We start from the raw sequence: 21,388 nt of genomic DNA on the forward strand, positions 1-21,388 counted from the left end.
AACCACGCGGGGTTTTTTAAATACGGTATTTTAAGTCCCTCGCCGCCCACCGTACAGCCTCCTGCCGCGAAGGATTATGGGACATGTAGTCTTGAAGGTTAAGGGGGCAGATAGGAGAATAAAGAAAGTGCCGCGAGGCGGAAGTGGACGCAACGTGGTCGCCTGGGCGAAGTGCAGCGCGCCGGATCCTCGGGAGAAGAGCCTGGCTGACTCCTTTTTCTTTAAAGGCCTGCTTCATCAGCCCAGCCCAGACCAGTTTCAGGTAGCGGGTTGTGGGGAAAGGGCGTGGGACGGGGAAGGGGAAGGAGGCTCGCTCCCCCGGCTGAAATGGTGCTCGTGGTGCAGAAGTGACTTGTAAGAAGGCAGTTTCTAACATATCCTGCTCTCTACTCTGCAACTGGACGTCCCACACTAACGCATTTGTGGCTGCATGGGGAGGCTGTCTCCTTGCCTTTTCATTGGCTTGTCCCCCCGGGGACAGGGCATGCTTTGGGAATGGGCAGAAACCAGGGGCTTAATTTTCAGCGCATGTTCTTAAAAATGCATTTAAAATACTGGTGCACAAGAGCCCCGCTAGTTCAGACTTAGGGCTGTCTAGTCTAGCCACTATGAGGCCCTGGGAAGCCTGCGGGAGGAAAAACGCATGAAAGCAATTCCCTTGCCCGTGCATTTTTGTTCTAGGCTGCTCAAGATGATATAGCAGGCTGTATTTTTTAAAAAATAAAATAAGTGCAAATGTTTGCTGTGGCATCGCGCAAATTAAAATGGTAGTGGAAATGATGCCATGACTCATTCCCCAGCCTCTTTTGGCCTGATTGGCAGTGGTTAACCAGAATGATTCTAACCGTCCAAATTGCTGCTGCTTTCCCTCGATTTACTGCTCCTAAAGTAATTCTGCACTGGAGTAAACAGTATTGTTATACGCTGCTGGTGTCGATGTAAGTGCAGCCGTGATAAGGGAAAGATGCTGACTCAGTATTGGGCACTGCCTGTGAAAGTGACGGGATGACTCTGCAAAAATGCAGGCAATGCAGGCAACATTGTCCACTACTTGTGGTACAATGCCTTTGATATTGTTCATTTCATAGTAATTTTATTCATATTTTTTTCATAAATTACAGAAGAAACCTTATTATATATGTGTTGGTTTACTAAAACAGGTGGAAATCAGTTTCTGGTGGGATGTTGCTGTTGTGATAGGAATTTTTGGGCCTTAGATATATGTTAAATGTTCATAAGTGTACCAACCAAGCACATATATAGATCAACACAGGAAAACCGACCTGAAACCATTTTGATTCCCAATTTGAGCAAATGTTTTCTCTGCAAGGTCAAAGGAAAATGGAAAAGCCTCCCCATTGTCTTGAGCTCCAGGGCAGGGAATTTAAAATGTCTATATAAGGCCTTGCGCTCCATTGTTCTGGGTTCCTCCTCCTTTCCTAGTTTCTTTGCTTCCCAATATTCTCTGGTTGGCCTCTGTTATTTTCTCCTACCAACAGGGAGTCTACGTAAGGACTCTATATGGGCTCTTGGATACCCCATAAGGGAAAGGGGCAGATTTTGTTTACAACACTGTTAATCATAGTTCTGCAACCATCTTTTTTTTTTTTTTAAAAAAAATGTTTACTTTGTAATGAATCTTTTGAAGAGCTGCAGGTCTTGGTCAGCTCTGAAGCGCTACATATATTCATTATGCTATTAACCCCACAACTTAAAAGGTAAAGGGACCCCTGACCATTAGGTCCAGTCGCGGATGACTCTGGGATTGCGGCTCTCATCTCGCTTTACTGGCCGAGGGAGCCGGCGTACAGCTTCTGAGTCATGACTAAGCCGCTTCTGGCGAACCAGAGCAGCGTACGGAAACGCCGTTTACTTTCCCGTCATAGCACTACCTAGTTATCTGCTTGCACTTTGACGTGCTTTCAAACTGCTAGGTTGGCAGGAGCAGGGACCAAGCAACAGGAGCCACAACTTAGGCACATGTAATTTGTGCACATTCAGCTTTATGCAAGTGGCCAAAAAACACACAAAAACGCAAAAACTTGAAAGGTAGGCCTCCAGGAAAAATAATTTTGTCACTTCCACTTGTCCTTGAACCCGAAGCGCATTGATTGTACGTGATTTTAGCTTTAGGCATGATCCCTGAAACATTATTCCCACATGTTTTGCAGGCTTACTGTATTACAATGCTAGATGGTAATGGTGGAGTTGCATCTTTAGCTGCTTCCGTTTTGCTCCCACAGGAATGTCAAATGCAAAAGAGAAGAAAAGAGCCAAGAAGATGAAAAACCAGCCTACCAATGTGACCTTTACCTTTGATGGTGGGCCAAGCCACAGTGAAATACACTTTCAAAATGGTGGTGATGGAGCCTCTGAATGCAAGAAACAAGGTAGCTGTTGTGCCTTAGTGCAAGTCTAGGGAATCTATGGTCCTGTTGTTGTTGAGCTTCCAGCTCCCATCTGTCTCAGCCAGTATGGCCAATGGGCAAAGAGGATGGGAATTAATTCAATCCCAAAACGTCTGGAGGTTCCCCATCCCCATTTTACTGGTACAGACATCTTATTTGGTACAAATTATCCATGAAACGTTGACTCTAAAAAAAATTAAGGTAATCTGGAGATAAGAATGAAACCTTAGAGAAGGGGCCTTTTAAAAACAAGGCCAAATTTGACACAGCCCTTGTCCTGTTCCACTGGTCCAAAGGAGGGCTATGTGTGGTCACATAAGTTTGACCAATATGTTCAGGTGGTTCAGTGTAAAAATTCTTGTTTAAAATGCTGTTTAGATAAAGGAAGGATTTAACTTTTATACATGTTGAATTAAGTGATAGGAGAGTTGTTGCCAAATTCTAGAATCAATTTTCTTTCAGGGCTATTGCTATAGGCTGTAGTATGCTCTTAGTCTGTGACTTCAGTCAATTTACACGGTAATTCTTCTTTGACTTGCCAACAGATCTGCGTTCTGAAACCTCACAACAGGGCTTTTCACAACAAAAAGCTTCCTGTGAAATGCCCAAATATGTCACAGGTAAGCATAAATGAACAATGACTATCACCCAACATGTCTGTGTTAAGATGTCAAACAAACCTATTTCTTAATGCAATAAGAACAAGCCAAGAGAGTCAGAGACTCATCTGCACAGCCAAGGAGGGAGGAGTTCAGAGAGTTTCATTTATAATTACAATTAACCCCAGACTTTTAATAATCACACTTCTTCTTCCAGTAATGTTTCAGCATTCTCCATGTTGAACCTTAAGTTACACACCCATAGGTTTAAGAGATTTAATAAAATTTATGAACCTCATTGCTGCCAAGTGGGAAACTGTCCTCATTTAGTTCTTTCAGGTGCTAAACAAATTCTCTTTTTATTTCAGTGTCTCCTTTTGTTCAGGCTCGTGCTGCAGAAATAAAAGCTATGCTGAAAGCTGTTACGCAGAAGTCTTCCAACACCTTAGTGTTTCAGTCTCTACCGAGACACATGAGGAGGCGAGCTATGAGCCACAATATCAAACGCCTGCCCAGGCGACTTCGTGAGCTTGCCAGAATAGAGGTGTGTCTTTAGCTTGTTTTCCCAGTTAGCTTGCTGGTGCTTCCGTGTAATAGTTCATCCTTCTCTATAACCTTTCCTGTGGTGTGTGTTGGGGGGTGGGGTGGGGGAATGTAATTGCTGTTGCACGTAGGATGGTGTTAATGCAGCAAGGCATGGCAGGCCTCTGTGGGACTTCCCCCACTCCAGATGGTTTCTCCATATTCTTTGGCAGGAGGGCTTGGAGGGTAGTGATGGGTCACTGTGCTGTCTCCAATATATATTATTTTTCAATGAATTTTATTGATTTTCCACATTTATCACAAAAATAACATAACATAACACACAACAAGGAAAAACACATCACACTACAATAAACTAAACACAAAAAATGGTTTCTTCAAATACCTAATTCTCATTACATTGATAACTGACTTCCACAAATCCCCTCTAACTGAATTTCATTATGTCACCTATATAACAGTTCTCCAAATTCATATTTCTAATAATATTGACTCCTTTCATATACTAACCTCTTCTCCTTTATTAGTATTTTAATCCTTAGTATTTACTCGTAACATATTCTTATTCTATCCCTAAGCCTATTTAATATTTCCAAGAATTTTCTATTTGTGCTATCTCCAATATAAACCCCACAAGTCCCTGTGCCCTCCACCATAGATAATAATAATAATAATTTAATTATCTGACTGGGTTGCCCCAATCACTCTGGGCAGCTCCCAACAAAATATTAAAAACACAATAAAACATCAGAAAACATTAAAAAAAACTTCCCTGTACAGCGCTGCCTTCAGATGTCTTCTAAAAGTCATATGGGTGAATTGAATTGGGTTGCCTTCCCTTTGGGAAACAAATTCAAGGGGGGGGGAAACCATTGTTCCCTTGTTCTACCTATGCAGACAGAGAAATTTGAACATCAGAAGAAAGAACTGTCCAAGAGCAAGTGCCGTAAGGCCAGGCGGCGCCATACGAACTTGGTGGTGGAGTTCAACCGCAGGCAAAAGAAGAACGTGTGGCTGGAAACGCACATCTGGCATGCAAAGCGGTTTCATATGGTGAAGAAGTGGGGGTACTGCCTAGGAGACAGGCCCACAACCAAGAGCTATAGGGCCTGCTACCGGGCCATGACTAGCCACTGCCTCCTTCAGGTACTGTGACATTTTAGGCCTTCATACTTGGCAGGAGAAACACTTCAGCTTTTTTAAAAAACCAGACAAGCACAAGAGTGTGTCCTCTGGGGAAAGTCGATCCCGTAGACTGTCTTTCTCCTTCCTGTTCTAAAGCACCTGTTGAGTGGAGAAAGAAAATGAAGTTTGCTTATCAGTATCTGGCTGTTTCTATGTACCATCCTGTCCTCGTGTCTTAAGTATACTGGCTCTTGAGTCCTTGTTAACATGTTATAATCTGCTCATCTAGAAATAGCTTTTGGTCTTCATGCATCTCGTAAGATAGTCGGAGAATGTTGCTTATTAGCACATGAGATAGATTTTGAGTAGTGCTTCTATCCACATTGTCTAAATGCTTGCCACGCTTCTGCAAACTCAGTCTCCTGATATGTGAATTAGTCTAGAAGAATGGCTCAGGTTTTTATAAACAAAATCCATCGTTTTCTTCTGACCTCTCAAGCATGCCAGGTTTCTTTTTCCCAGCTTAAAATTCAATAGCTTTTCTTTTACATCAGGATTTATCTTATTATTGTTGCTTGGAGTTGACTGGGAAAGAGGAAGAGCTGCTTACAGCACTTGCTCGAATGTGTAGCATAGATGCAGGTAATATTTCCTTATTTTAAAATGCATACATTGTGAATGCTAACTCTTGGGTTGGGCATGGGCGCCTGCTGTCTAGGGCTGGGTGGTACTAAGTATGCTCATTTAGTATTTTTGCAAAATACAACCGCATATTATGCAAGGGGAAAGAGCATAATGAAGGGCTAGGTGTATATTTAATAGTTCTTTGCACTCCATTATTTGTTCCTACTCCTCCCACCTAATTTGCTGATGCCAAGAAAGTCAATTATCTATTTTGCTGTTGAATATAGTTTAGGTCCACTATGGTATAGATGCCTGTGATTAGTGTGGCACGTTATAAGTTTGTAAAATAAATCATACTGTGACTTTTGCAGCAGCGGTCACTTGTGATGGCCATGTTGTGTTTAGAGCAGCCTTCCAGATAAGTCTTCCAAAGCTGTTCTCCCACACTGAAGTAATCCTCCAAACCATGGCTCCCATACATGTTTGGAGGAATGGTTCAAACCATAGTTTGCTAGTTTGTGTGTTGCAGTAAACTCTGCTTAGAACAAAAGGCAAAATAAGGAATTAAATCAAGAAGGGGCTGAAGTATAAGCAAGCACATGCATACATGGCTTGTTCAAGATTCTCCAAACTATTGTTTGGACTATTGTCCCAGTGTAACCATAGCCTGTTAATCATTTTATGTTACGTTGGTCTGTGAGGGGAAAACAAAACAAGTCTATAGTCGATCAGCTAGAAGAAATTCTTCTCATAGCTAATCAGGGCTAGTCATAAAGTTTGTTTAGAAAAAACACTAAGCTGTCACTTCCTTTCCATTCCCAATACAACTTCAGCAGGATAAAATGATCTTAAGAAGTTTCATTGTGGACCTGGTGTGTGACCAGCTTTGAATTCTTTAAAGCAAGAACTACTGTAGGAGCTATTCTCCCCCACCACCCCCATGTTCCATCTCTTAACTCTGCCAGTTTAGACTTTGGAATGCTACTTCTATTATTATTATTTTAAAAAAGAATAATACTTTATTTAGAATTCAATAATAACAAAGGAAAAAACCGCAGTAGTTGCTACATCCATTCATTACAGTTGACCAATTTTAAAATCGGAATGCTATTTCTAGATGTGGTCTCCCAGTTACAAAGGTTATATTACCTTTCTAAGTGGGCACTATTTTCTTGAGCATTTTTAGCCTGTCTCTTCTCAGGGCCAACATTTGCAGCTATTCCTTGTCTATCTGGGAAGCGCCAGGGTGCTCTCACCATGTACCAGGCAGACCGATACCCTGCAGGTGCACTTGGACCAGTTACTTTCCTTTGGAAACCCAGAGATGGGATTGATAGTACTTCCGAAAACAGACAACTGTGGATATGGACCCACCCTGTCTTTAAGCAGGTACAAGCTGTTTCTTTTCTTTTAAAAAAAACATTTATAATTAGTGTAGTAAAAAAATTAAAAGGTAAGGGTAAAGGGACCCCTGACCATTAGGTCCAGTTGTGACCGATTCTGGGGTTGTGGCGCTCATCTCGCTTTATTGGCTGAGGGAGCCGGCTTACAGCTTCCGGGTCATGTGGCCAGCATGACTAAGCCGCTTCTGGCGAACCAGAGCAGCACACGGAAACGCCGTTTACCTTCCCGCTGGAACGGTACCTACTTATCTGCTTGCACTTTGACGTGCTTTCGAACTGCTAGGTTGGCAAGAGCAGGGACCGAGCAACAGGAGCTCACCCTGTTGCGGGGATTCAAACCGCCGACCTTCTGATCGGCAAGTCCTAGGCTCTGTGGTTTAACCCACAGCGCCACCCGCGTCCCAACATTAAAAAAATACCTGTATTAAAAAGCTAACCTCTTGTGAAGGGGAAGTAGGCCTGAAGTGGAAGCCTTTCCTATGGTTGATTCCCACCAAAAAAGAGGTTGGAAAGGTCATGTGGGTGAAGGGAGTGCCTGAACCCTCCCTTTAACACAGGTAGAAGATCAGGGGAAGCTGTCTTTATACCAGGTCAGCCTGTTTGTTCAACTAGCCCAAGGGCGGAAGCTCTCTCCGTGAACTTGAGCAAAGGCCTTCCACCCAGCCTACCTGAAGCTTTTAGCCACAGATGCCAGGGCTTGAGCCTGGGGCCTTCTGCACAAGCTGTACAAGCTGAGCTAAGAAGCCAAACACTTGGCCTGAGCAGCTGCTTCATCTTACGCAGCACTGGCGAAACTAGATTTGTAGAAAGTGCTTTCTAAAAAGAGTCTTACATAAATTGTTTGTAGGGTCGTTGAGATCTTTTAAAATATAAAAAGCCCTTTTATTCTTTTGACAGCAGGATATTCTACTGAGTGGACTTAAGCTCCATCTAGAGGGCTGGCAACCTGAGAAGGTGGAGCTAAAAAGTCCATCTGCCGGCCCTCTCTTTCAGCTGCTTATTTCCAAGGACACCGCTGTTAATCTCTCGCTGAAAGCTGCATAAAAGATGGTGGCCTTCACATTTGATGAGCCCTTTTCCCTGCTTCCCATTAGGAGATCTTGGCTGAGTTAAAAGCAGTCTTCCGGTGTTCTGAGCCCATGGAAGTCTGTAACCCTGAACCAGCTGCAATATTGCCTCAGGAAGAAAGCCAGTCGTTTGTTGCTGAGGAAGTTGGCCAGAAAAGGAAGAGGAAAGACAATGGAGGCGAAATGGCTGTCCCAGTGAAAAAAATTATTGGCGATGGGACCAGAGATCTCCACCAGTCCTATTGCTGGACATCACAAACTACTGGAGTTGTGATAAGGTACTTGTTTGGGTACTCTTAACACATTTCTCATTTATAGTCTAGACAAGTTGCCTCATTATACGAAGGGATGAAGAAGAACTTAGGTAAACAAATTGAACTAGGCCCCCGTTTTCACTATACATTCAAAACAGTGTCATACCACTTTAAACAGCCTTTTTAAACAGAAAGAATCTTGGGAACTGTAGTTTGTTAAAGGCACTGTAAATTGTTATAAAACCCCTATTCCCCTCAAAGAGCTACAATTTAGTGTAACTTAACAGCCAATCCCTCTTCCAAAGAACTCTAGGAATTGTAGCTCTGTGAGGAAAATGGGAGTCTCCTAACAATTCTCAGCACCCTTGACAAACTACAGTTCCCAGGATTTTTTGTGGGAAAGCCATGAGATTATACAGTTTTAATTAGGTACTGAAATAAGAATGTTTGAGATTATTTAAAAAAACCAACAACAGATGAATGCAAAATGTGATAGAACGGATTTATGAATCAACACATGTGGACACAAGCTGGAACTGGACTAATTCATCACTCCTGACTTCATGTTTTGACATGTAGCTTTTGTCTCTTCCAGCGACCTAACAATGGAGATTCTCAGATATCGGTTAATTGGTCCCCTCTCAAACTGCGTCCTTACAGAGGCACTCAAAGCTGCTTGCGTCCATACTGTAAGCTAATCAGCAATTTCCATGCTTGCTTTTGTCATGTGCTCAAGATCGCATTGCTGTTATTGCATTGCTGTGTAGTCAACTGCTAGAATCTAGTATTGTGGTACTACACATGTTTGTACTACATTAGCATATGATTCCCAACTCATCTAGAAAAGTTTGGGACATCTTGTGTTAGTCATACCACTGTCTTAGTGTCCTGAACCTCCGTATTATAAAGTAATACAGGATAATGCCTAGAGCTGTATAATGAATAGAGCTGTATAGTAAGCCCTCCTTTTAAAACTGTATTAGATCACAGGCTTTGCTTGCAAAAGATCCCAGGTTCCATTCCTGGCATCTCCAGGAAAGGCTGGGAAAAACTTTTGGGTAGTCCCTGCCACTTAGAATAGACTGGTGGGAGATGAAGTCCACCATGTTGGTTACCATCAGCCCGGCCAACATGGCCAGTGGTCAGGGATGATGGGAGTTGTAGTTAACAGCATCTGGAGGGCACCATGTTGGATACTCTGGTGTAGACAGTACTGAGCTAGGTGAACCAGGGGTCTGGCTAAGTGTCAGGCTGCTTCCTGTGCTCCAACTGCAAAAGAAATTCTGTGGCCATCTTGTGTGCATGGTGGTAGAAGAAGCAGAAGTTTGTGGCTCTCTTTGGTATGAGCAGGAAGACCAGTTGACTTGGTTACTCCAGGATGCTGGATCATTGCTTCTGCCTATTCTCATATCATGCAACTCTCTTGCTCAGTATTCAAAACCACTCTAAAACACTGGAGTGTTTTGGATATATTTGAGTTGTACATTACCATACTTTGGTCACCAAGCCTTTGACCACTTCTTGGAGGTCTTGGCAGTTGTACCATAACCAGCTTTCATGTAGAAGTTGGTTCTCTGGAAGACAGCTACACATATGTCCATTGGCAGCCCTTGAGGTAAAAGGGGAGGAACTGAGCTTTGTGGCAGCAAATTACATATTTCCCCCTCTTACCTTACATGTTGTGATTGGTTATCTAGGAAGTGGAGCCTACAGATTCTGAGATCAACAGCTGGTGGATAGATAATTGCAGAGATCCTGATCTGGTGTCTCTTCACCACCGTCAAGAAGCCATCTTTGAATTGTTGCAAGGTAGCATTCTAGTAGTGCCTTCTGTTTACATGCTTTATGTACTTGCTGGTGTACATTTGATCTTGAAATATCAAAATGTAATACTTGCCGGTATGTTTAAAGGTGCATCCATTTTATGTGTTTAAAGGGTTAAGTTCATCAGACATTCCATCAGGTACTGTACTGGGTTTGACTGTGGGGGATCCTCGAGTGAATTTGCCTAAAAAGAGAGTGAAAGCCAAACCAAATCCTGAAAGATATCAAGGTAAAGTATCTCATCTAATACTGTAAAGAGTTCATCAGTCTACTTTTATGTCAGGTTAAGTTAATGTGTCTTTATTAAGCATTAGCAGAGAGTGCCCAGGGCTGCCTGGGAATTTTTAGAAACCAAAACTTATTGTGATTTTTAAATGGATAGTGTAGTGAGTTTGGACCCATCATGCTAACAATTGGGCGGAGTCATGCCAAAGTCACATTTTAGTCCACCATCTTGACATGGCTGACACCCAAACATTGATAAAGACCACTTCCCCCACCATAGGAACCATTGTAGTGAGTTTGTCAGTGGAATCTCAAGAGGTAGCCAAACCTATAGAGAACACACAGGCAAACCATTTTCTAAAACATATAGTATATTCCAGGGAGCGTTGCTCTTATCTCATGGCTTTTTAGGGTTCCATTAAACATACCAAGTAGATGCACACATCCTATATTATTAATTCTATGTAGAGAATAATGGCAGTTGTGAGGAAGGGACTTGGCACCAAACTGGTCTTGTGCTCAATGGAAGCCTCTGTTAAATGGTACAGATGATCCAGGTTCGAATCCTGGCGAGGCCAACAGGTGCTTTACCTCAAGATGCAACACTTCATTTCTACGTGCTTGTATTGCCTACAAACATACACTTCAGAAAAAGTGTGAAAGAGTTCTCCACATATAACAGCGGAATGTTGGTCTTGCCACGCTAATTTAGCCTTAGAAATATTTTTCTGTAATGAGAGTAAGAATCAGAAGTTCCATAATTCAGTCCCACTGTACTTATTTGCCAATTAATTCCACGGCACTGGATTCATTATTTCACTTTTCACCATTTCTTTGCTCACAAACAATTATTTTTCAGTAATGGGGCAGGTTTGGGGCAAAAAGAATCCCTCTAAACACACATTTCTTTTACTTGTCTACATTTCGCATCTGCTTCACTTAGGCTTATCTACATCTCTCCCTTTTGATATGGATTTAACCGCTACAGACATCTCACCCATCAAACCAAACAGTATATTCTGGCTTGAAGCCACTCTCCATTTTTTTATGCAGGGTGTATCTCTTAGTTCTGGGATCCTTCAACTGAAGATGCCAGGGATTAATGCTTGGATTTTTTCTATTTGCAAAGGATGTGCCATGATGTTGAGTTGTGGCTTCTGCTCCTGGGCCAGACCATAAGAAAATCTTAAAACTTTGGTTCTCTTCTTCTACATTATAAGGTCCTTCTCCACTTGCCAGGGCAACATTGTTTGGTGTTTCCTAATAAAGAGCTTTTCAGACATAAATATGCACTCAGGTAGCCGTGGTTTGATACTTCCGATTGCTTTGGTGTAGATTCACAAATGCGTCTAGATCTTCTGCACATATATATATACACCGTATTTTTTGCTCTATAAGACTCCCCTTTTCCCTCCTAAAAAGTAAGGGGAAATGTGTGTGCATCTTATGGAGCGAATGCAGGCAGTGCAGCTATCACAGAAGCCAGAACAGCAAGAGGGATTGCTGCTTTCACTGCGCAGCGATCCCTCTTGCTGTTCTGGCTTCTGAGATTCAGAATATTTTTTTTCTTGTTTTCCTCCTCCAAAAATTAGGTGCGTCTTGTGGTCTAGTGCGTCTTATAGAGCGAAAAATACGGTGTGTATGTGTGTATATATATATATATATATATATATATATATATATATATATAGCCCTGTGAGAAACTTTGGGTTGTGCAAGGCAGCGAGGGACACGCCAGCCCTTCCAAGCCTGTGCGACTCTGCTGTCTACCATAGCCTTTCACTATATATGTTTGTGAATTTAATAACCCTTTCTGTTTTGAGGCATTCTGCAGGCAGTGCATGCCCATAAGCAGTGCATGCAAGCTAAGGCTGGTGGCTGAAGAAGAAAGGGTAGCAAGAGAAGATCTTAAATGGATGTGTGTGGGGAACCAGCAATGGGAGCCTGGATGGCTGAAGACTCGTGTTTGCAAACAGGCAGAGGGGAAGATGCCACCTAAGAAAGAAATCTTAAGGAAAGCTGGTGCTTCTTTTGGATAGTGCTCCACAGCTCTTCCCCTGCATTAGCTTAGGGTTGTGTCCTGCTGAAAATGAGAGCCCACAAAAAGTAATGTTGGCCAACAACTTGGATGACTTAAAAAGAGGATTAGAGGATTCTTGGAGGAAAAGGCTATCAGTGGCTATTGACCACTCAGATTATGTTCTCTTTCTGTTGCTGGGAAGAACGCTGTTTTGCTCAGGTCCTGTTTTCAGGTTTCCATAGGCATGTGGTTGTCCACTGGCAACAGGATGCTGGTCCTGATCCAGCAGGGCTCTTATATTGCTACTCAGAGGAGGCCCATTGAAATTAGAGGGATGAGTTAGCCATGTCCCTTGATTTCAGTTGGTCTCCTCTTGAGTACAACTGGCATTGGATACAACCCATAGTCATGGAGGAAACATTGATTTTGTTTTCTGTATCTTCCTTATTCACTATAGTTATTTAGTAGTTCATTCTCTTGTTTGGCATGCTTGCTTTTCACATTCGTAGGGAGGCATTCTATTCATCTGCAATCTCCCTTAAAATACATGGTGGAGTAGGATTTCTTCAGGTATAGTTATTTGAAGATTCATTGCACCGTGTGTTTTGGGTAAAGTGTTCCAAATATCACACATGAAGTTGGGTACTTTAGGCAGGGTATACTGATTTGCTAAGCATGTCGCCACAATCTAAAGTTTTCTTTTGCTGGAATAGTTGAACACTTTGGCTTTCAAACGCCAACAACCCGGAAGTGAATGTTTCCATTTACAAATGCTCCTTGGAAGTCGAATGGCTTCCAAGGCACATTTCTCCATTTTCCCACGGATTTTGCCAACCAGCAATTGCGCCTCGATTGTCGAACATTTCAGAAGTCCAACCGTCTTCCGGAACGGACTGCATTCAACAACCAAGGTTCCACTGTACTAAAAATAAGAAGGGTGACAATGGGCCACAGGCATATCAACCTTTCAATAGAAAGGTTTAATTCTCTTAAACACATGCATCTTTTGGCACCACAATTTCCCCACCCTTCACCCAAAACCTAATGCCAACTATGAGTGCACACTGATCCTGTCACACTGTAGCACCCTGCTTGTGGTTAACGCTTAGCTGGAATGAAATATTCAACGCAGCAATAGAGAAATTAAAATAATAATTTATTTGTCAGACAAATAAATGAGAGACACAGTGGTATATGGATACCAAAGCTCTGCCCACTCCAGCCCTGATGGCCAGCGCTTATATTTCCTCAGCCCAGCCCCCTTGCTCCTCCTTTGGCTGCCTCTGTCCAATCAGCCTGGTTGAAATTCCTATTGGCTGTTTGCTAGAACCAATCATAAAAGATACACCCATTTCCTATTACCTTTTATGGGAGACAAAGAGCTATATTTCCTTCTATCCATAAATGGCAGACAAGTAGCCATATATCTTACATTTGCCTCGACCAGGCACCTTAATTATCAGATCATCTTTGCCCTATTGCCCTATTCACTCCAGAACAGATGGCTAATGGTTTTAATTTTTATCTTAAACAGAGATCTTGGGTTCACCTTCTCACACACCATCAATGAAATAAGAATCTAACATAAGAATCTAACATTTATTACTTTCTAAATCCTTTGCATAATTACATTTAAGCCAATATATTTCACACATAACATAGATAGATTTTTTAGAAGGAAAGGCCTTTTCAAAGTAAAAAGGAACTTTAATAAAAAAACAGTTTCGAAAGCAGCCTCTTTAGTTTACAACTCCTTTTCCTAGCCAGCTGCTGTTCCTATTAGCTCTTGCCCTTTAACCTTAGGAAGATGTGGCTCAAGTCTAATGGGAGGCACATGGTATATTATCTGTTAAACAATAAATTTCACTATTTACCAACTCTTAATTAGTGTTTTTGCAGCTTGATTGTATTCTGTAATTTGTATGGTCAGTGTGACCTTTTGCTCCCAGCCTGTAATTTCCTTTTACAACCCTGAAGCACTGCTATAGATCAGAGGGGCCCTGTTTAGGAAGATAAACATCTGCCAAAGCACCCAGCCAGCTGCTTTCTGCCTGGCATGAGAGATACAAACATTTACAAATATATTTTTAAGCTCATTTTAAAATGCAGGCCTTGATCTGATGCCTCAACACAGTTCCTGAACATATGTAGATAGGAGTGAAGGGATGTTTAAATATTCTCTTAGAGAGTGGTGCTTGACTCTGCAGTGAGAAAATAGTGCCTCAGGCTTGAGTCTCAATATGCTCAGGCAGCAAAAGGAGAGCAGTTCCAGAATGTAAAGTTCAAGGGGAACTCCGAAATCACCACCTTCACATCAGCCTTTAAAGCAGGGATGGGGAGCCTGTGGCCCTCCAGATGTGGCTGCTCCCATCAGTCCAAGCTAACTTGGCCAGGGGTTAGGGATGATGGTAGGCTGGAATCCATCAATATCTGGAGGACCACAAGTTCCCCACCCATGCTTTTAAAGCAGTGGTTCTCAACCTGTGGGTCCCCAGATGTTGTTGGACTACAACTCCCATCATCCCTGAGCTCTGGCCTTGCTAGCTAGGGGTGATGGGAGTTGTAGTTCAACAACATCGGGGGACCCACAGGCTGAGAAAGGCTGTTTTAAAGTGAGACCGTGTCTTCTAAAATGTTGCTCCCTCACTTTAGACCTCAGTAAAATTAGGACTATTGCCTACAGCTCTACAAACTCCTAGAAGGCTTTGACTTCTGTTAGAGCAGAAGTTAAAGTTCATTTCTCTCTGTGCTGTTAAATGTGTGTTTGCTCTTTGTACAAAATACCCCTTTAAATGAAGTAGCAAGGGTTGCTATTCTCCTAAGATAAAACATTCAGCTAGTTTCTCGTGGAATATGAACTGAAATTATTAAGGTTAGAAGCTTTAATGTTCTTTCCACTACTTGCTGTTCTGCATTCCCCTTTGTATGTTCTTAACCTTTTAGTGACAACAGGTCCCTCTTCTTTCCTTTTCTGTAGAGGATGAAAAAGTCAAGCAGCTGATCTTGGAAGGGGTGGCAGCAGAGTGTGCACAGAGCTTTCTCTGGGACCAGAACATCCGCAAGAACGTCACAGAAAATAAAATGCCAGAACAGGTAACCTTTACATCAGAAATAACGATGAAGCAGTTGGATATAAATGTCAGCCGCCCAGTGCATTTCTGTTAAGCCCAATTACTTTGAGACTTGAAACGTCTGTCTCAAAATCCTGCCCATTTCTTTCCAGCTGGCGAAGTGAACCAGAGTAGGCTTGGTTTTCTAATTTGAAAATGTTGCCTCCTCATTTACTTTGCATCTCTAGTTACATAATTTGCACATACACAGGGCAATATCCAGCTAAACCATTCTGCTAGTGCAAGGACTTACAGCTGACAAAATGGACCTTCCCCTCTCCCTCTCTGTCTGCTCTGGAGTGTTGGAGCGGGGAGCCCCCACCACAGACTTAGGGGGCACATGGGGAGAGGAGAGGGAGGGGAAGTTTCGTTGCACAGCCAGAAGTCTTTGTTCTTGCAGAAGTGTTTAGTTGGATACCGCCCACAGACAATCTACTGAGTACATTTTATATCCTGCCTTTCTTCCATCAGGCTCTCAAAGAAGTATATGTGAGGTTCCTAGGCGATCTCCCATCAAGATGCAGACCAGACCTAGACCTGCTTGGTTTCAGCAAGGTGGCTGGATCCTGTGTCCCGAGATCTGTAAACATGGAAATGGCATCATAGCAGACACAGTTTTGTTTGATATAGATGGGCGACATGTCAGTTTCCATCTCTCCTTACAACAGTGATTTATAAAGAGTTACTAAACTACAGAGCCATTGACAGAAAGAAATTCAGATCAGGCCTGTAAGCTGCCATATTCCTCTGCTAACACACAGGAAACGTACTACATTAAAGAAAAATTGTTGTGTTCCAGGAATAGCTTTCAGTGAAGCTTTTACTTATGGCTTATTAAATTGTTTTAAGGTAAAGATAAGTTTAAGTGCTTACAATGCAGAATAAGAATATTTTCTTCTTCTTCTGGTACCTCTTTTTTCTTTTTTTAAGCAAACCTTTGTGTGCTTTGTCCTTTCTCATCCCAGGACTTGAATCATCTGAGAAGTAAACTCTTGGTGCCTGGATCACATCTTGACTTAGGCCCCCGAGAATCCAAGATTCCTATACTCCTGGTTCAGCAGCCTGGAAAAATGGCTGGAGAAGATCGACTAGGATGGGGAAGTGGCTGGGATATTTGCTTGCCCAAAGGTTGGGGCATGGCTTTTTGGCTACCTTTTGTAAGTTATGTTTCAGACTGAAAAACCATGGGTAATGAACTATAATTGCTGACTAACATACCTTTGCTCTTCAGAATGATTAAAACATTTTTAAAAATGCACGCACCCTGACAGCTCATGATGAAATTAACTCCATGTTTTCTACGAAGTATCCCATGGTGGTTTTATATTGATACCACTTAGAATGTTCCTTCCATTCTATTGGAGAAACAGAGCCCCAAAGGCAATGCAAGCTGAGCATCCACACGAGATTCACTTTTCCTAAACACCAGCCTTAGGTGTTCAAAAGGAGGATTCATTGCAGGCAAATCTGTTGCCATGTTTTCATGCAATCCAGAAAAGCAGCGGTAACTTTAGTTTATGGACCTTTCCTCTTGTTCTTGCATTCTCTTAACTGTCAATGGTATAAATGGTTGCAGAAGGAGTTTTTATATCACACTGCTGTCCCTATGCCTAGATCCTAAGGCTACAAAATGCAAACCAAAAGTTGCAACTGCTGTGGATTATTAAAAAAAGATCCTCTTCATAATGAAACCGAAAGTAGATTATTTGGACTGAGCTGGGCAGTTTCTAAGAACCTTGTCAGTATTAGCTTTTCTTACAATTTGAAGCTTCCAAGCCTGCGGAAGGGCATCTGCACTGAGATACAATAGGCGCCTGATATCTGTATCTTCTGAAAAACAGTGAAGAAGTTTTTGTTCCAGCAAACTTTCCCACCTCGATGAAAAAGTCCTTCCTTAGGTGTTCATTTTGTTTTGTTTCTAAGTCTACCTTCAGTTGTTCTTTGTACTTTTTAACTGCTTTTATGGCCTGTCTCTAAATCTCCTTGAGGCTTACCTAAAAGGCAATTCATAACTGATAAATAAATGAAAGGCAACCTTACACATTTGTTTTGTAGCTGTATCGAGGTGCACGTGTTGGGGGATTGCAGGAGGCTCTGAAACATTCTCTGTATAAGAGAACACCACATATCCCGCACGATTACCCAGACTCTCCTGCTGCCATGCAGTTTGCCAAAACATTGGAGAGAAATCTTCTTGAAAAGTTTAAGAGGTAGGTATCTGAGATGCACCTGGGAGCTTCCCCCCTTACCTCAGCCAGTACATGTGGTATATATTCAGATTAAATCTTCAGAAAAATTACCTTTCCAAAGGCAATGGGAACATGACATTTTAGGTCACAACTCAGTATGGCAAAAGACGTGAAAGCACTTTCCTCCAGCCAATAATTTAGGGAAAGGATTTCTTTTAATCTAGCCAAGGTTGCAAAGAAAAAGAATTTATCCTTTTTACCAATGTAATTCTTGGCAATTAGGCAGTATATAAATACCGTATTTTTCGCTCTATAACACACACCCGACCATAACACGCACATAGTTTTTAGAGGAGGAAAACAATATTCTAAACGAAACAGTGGATGTATGATTTTTGTGGTTCATGCTGTGGCCACAGACATGTAATCTGACAGTGAGTTTGGGGTAGCCCAATGCAAAAATCCTGAGGATCCATGTGGATCCATACTTTGTAACCATGTTTTTGCACCACTGCGGCCCCAGGCAACAGTGGGTGCGTGATTTTTTTGGTGCAAGCTGTAGCCATGGACATGCTATGTGATCTGATGGTGAATTTGGGGTGACCCAGTGCAAAAATCCTGAGGATCCATGTAGATCCGTGCTTTGTAACCACGTTTTAAGTGGGGAGGGAAGGAAAAGCACTCAAGGGACAAGGAACACACATGGGGTGGGTGGAGAAGGATGCTGTTAATAATGCAGAAGAGGGGTATAAGAGGAGAAGGCTCCTCTCCTCTCCTGCTTTGCTCCTTTAAAGGCTCTGCTTCTCTCCCTCCTCCCCGGCTCGCTGAAAAACTTTGCTGCTATTTAGCAAGCTGTTCTCTCCCTCCTCCCCGGCTCGCTGAAAAAAACAGCTCCGGACTCGTGTAAGCGGCTCCTCTCCTCTCCCGCTTTGCTCCTTTAAAGCAAGCAGGCTCTCTGTCCCTCTCTCCTCCCCACTCAGCGGCTCTTCTCCCACTTTGCTGTTTCAAAGCGAGCCACGGAGGAGGGAAGGAAGGGGAACCATGGATCCTCTGCTCACGACTGCAGCAGATCCCCCCCGCCACCACCCATAGGCATTCCCTCCATAACACGCACAGACATTTCCCCTTACTTTCTAGGAGGAAAAAAATGAGTGTTATGGTGCAAAAAAGTACGGTATATTAATAATAATAATTTTGCATTTCCCTCTATGTTTGGCTGCTTCTAAATGAGAAGTTTTTTTCTTTATCGTAGGCGTCCTCCTGCAAAAAGAGCCAATTATGTTAAGCATGGGACCTTGGCACCATTCCTCTGTCCCTGGGATAAGCTGAACAGAGATTGGGAGGCCAGAAACAGAGCTTTTGCAAAACATGTACCCACATCAGACCAGGAGTCTTGTGCAACTGAGGAACAGGCTTCTTGTGGCCCCAGCTCTGGAGCACATGCGGCTGAATCACCTGTGGCTGTCAGTTCAGAACATCAAATGGAGATGAGCTCCCCAGACATGCAGGTGGAAGAAGAGAGAAAAATGATGGGTCTATGCAAGAGAGATGAAGCTGAATCAGGTTGGACCTTCTGTGTTCTAAGGTATGCACACCACATCAATTCCCCCATTGACCATAGTGGGAAATCAACTTGCAACTCATGTGAATCCATACATAGGGATTTTGAGTGTGCAAGCTGTTGCCATGGAACAAGACTTAGATCCTTGAGTACTTCATCTTCTGAGGCTTACCCTGGTCAGATGTGACAAGCTTTAGAAGCTGTTCTGCTTATGAGCTGTCTTACAAACTTGTGAATTGCTTATTACCTGCGTACACAAATGTCCTCTGCACTTTGGAGCTTTTAAAGGCTTGCTTCAAGTGAGTGTGGTCAGTTGGCACCTGATTATTTCAACAGGCTGAAGCCAGAACTGTAGCAATTAACTCTTAAATAGGAGTCTCTTGCCCTGCAGATGCCCATGCTTATATTTTCTGAGAGACGTAGGAGTGCAAGAGTCCTATATTCAAAATCCAACTCTGCTCCAAAACATACTGGGTGACCTTGGGTCACTATCTCTTGGCCTACTTTGCAGGGTGAAAGTTAAGCTAAAAGGTGGACTGGAGCACATTGTATGCCACTCCTCTGCTCCTTGAAGGAAGGACATGATAAACATGTAATAAATGCAGTATTTAAACTCTGAACAAAGTTGTGCAGTCTCAGTAAGCTCTTCATCATCCACACAGAGAGAGACAGACAAATTGCATCTTTACAGATACTGTACAGTGGTGCCTCGCAAGACGAAAAGAATTCATTCCGCGAGTCTTTTCGTCTTGCGATGTTTTTTGTCTTGCGAAGCACGGTCCGTCGCAACTGCGCCTCTTCAAGCGGCTTTTAAAAAAAGCGCAAGACGTTTTCGTCTTGCGAAGCAAGCCCATAGGGAAATTCGTCCAGCGAAGCAACGCAAAAACGGAAAACCCTTTCGTCTAGCGAGTTTTTCGCCTTACGAGGCATTCGTCATGCGGGGCACCACTGTACTTTTTCATAGCAAAACATCCTATATACTTACAGTGAGTTCATTCTGCAGGTATGGATCCTTATGTGGTATGGATCCATATGCCAAAGGGAGGGCAGAAGTATAATAATAATAATAATAATAATAATAATAATAATAATAATTAATAAAAACTATATAAACAGCCCATTGAGACTTGAGCAACCTCTGACTGCATACAGTTGACTAACTACAGGAAAACAAGGAAGGGGAAGGGGAACATTGTTCCCTGGCAAAGGGTGGGAAATTCTGTGCGGGAGCATTCCATACTGCAACATTATGTTGCAGGGCCCACTTGTTCTGTACTGAACTGCATGAAAACATAACTTCTTGTATCTTTTTCAATAGGAGCAGAAAATTATTAAAGCAGGTATCGGTCTGGTGCCAGCCAACACCTGGGAGAAATCGGAGGCTACAGCGCCTTGTCGCCAGGCCAGATCAGAAGGATCTGACTGAAGATGCCCTCCAGCCTATCCTTCAACGTTATCCCAGGTCACTGGTGTGGGTCAGCTTGTCCCTTCTCAAAAAAGGTAGCCCAGAGTTACACGCAATGATTTGCATTCCAACAAAAGGAGATTTATTGCAGCTCAGCAAAGACCAAGACTACTGTGGCCCTCGGGAACCTAAGCACAGCGACAGATTTAAGAGCAAGATGTCGAAACGAAAGGGAAGGAAGAAGAGGCAAGAGGTCGGGAAGGCCACAGAAAACAGTGCCTTGAATACAATGAAGGCCGCACCGACGGAACATGAAGATCTGGTTCTGGGCTTATGGCCGAACCCTTTGCCAGATCTTGCAGCGCACTGTTCCAGAGTGCTCTTGGGATTTGTCACTCAAGGGGACTTCTCCTTGGCCTCTGGCTGTGGTGAGGCGTTAGGGTTTGTTAGTCTGACAGGGTTGCTGCAAATGTTGTTGGGTCAGCCAGTGGACAAGAAAGGGCTTGTGGTGTTAAGAAACCCAGCATCCCTGCAATACAGATTTGCTAGGCTTACGGTTGAAGTCTAACTGGTTGGAACTCATTGGCATTCAAAAGTACCAAAGACGCTTTTCTCTTGAACATGTACAGGCATCTTAATCTTGAGTCGGAGCTTCCAAAAATATACCTTACCTTTGTGCATACGTGACATGAAATAGACTTTGAAACTATTCTGTATTGTGTTCAATATCAAATATCTCTTCTATTACTTAGAGGCACACTCACCGAACATCTGTACTTAACAACAAATGCTAATTGCTTTTTTATGTTTAAACCAGGCATGGGGAACCTTTGGCTCTCTGAATGTTGCTGCTCTATAACTCCCATAATTGGCCATGGTTGATGGGGTTGATGGGAGTTGTAGTTCAGCAATACTGGGGGGGGGGCAATTCACAATGTTGTATACTATTTCCCCCCCCCCTTTACATACAGATTTGCCTCAAGTAAGGAATTCTGCCCCCATCCCCCCTTGTAACATAGTGGTTTTGGCTG

General features: G+C 42.8%; 1 protein-coding gene across 1 annotated transcript; it reads left to right on the forward strand.

The window, feature by feature from the left end:
- Positions 1-37: 37 nt before the first annotated feature.
- On the forward strand, positions 38-21,066 carry POP1 (POP1 homolog, ribonuclease P/MRP subunit). Its single transcript, XM_081204459.1, has 16 exons — positions 38-262; positions 2,244-2,390; positions 2,954-3,028; positions 3,376-3,551; positions 4,448-4,696; positions 5,230-5,317; positions 6,501-6,688; positions 7,797-8,047; positions 8,619-8,712; positions 9,721-9,832; positions 9,960-10,076; positions 15,070-15,185; positions 16,168-16,359; positions 17,258-17,412; positions 18,644-18,976; positions 20,271-21,066. Exons 2-16 carry the CDS (start codon positions 2,246-2,248, stop codon positions 20,923-20,925), a joined length of 2,946 nt encoding a protein of 981 aa, XP_081060585.1. The 5' UTR covers positions 38-262; positions 2,244-2,245; the 3' UTR covers positions 20,926-21,066.
- The last annotated feature ends 322 nt before the right edge of the window (positions 21,067-21,388 follow it).

Source organism: Podarcis bocagei, assembly GCF_964188305.1.
Source record: "Podarcis bocagei genome assembly, chromosome: 8".
Taxonomy (NCBI): domain Eukaryota; kingdom Metazoa; phylum Chordata; class Lepidosauria; order Squamata; family Lacertidae; genus Podarcis; species Podarcis bocagei.

Bases quoted from the DNA above. Each gene is read 5' to 3' on its own strand.
- POP1 (XM_081204459.1), top strand. From the start codon at position 2,246: ATGTCAAATGCAAAAGAGAAGAAAAGAGCCAAGAAGATGAAAAACCAG. The intron at 2,391-2,953 runs GTAGCTGTTGTG...ACTTGCCAACAG, and splicing joins CTCTGAATGCAAGAAACAAG to ATCTGCGTTCTGAAACCTCA. The intron at 15,186-16,167 runs GTAACCTTTACA...TTCTCATCCCAG, and splicing joins AAAATAAAATGCCAGAACAG to GACTTGAATCATCTGAGAAG.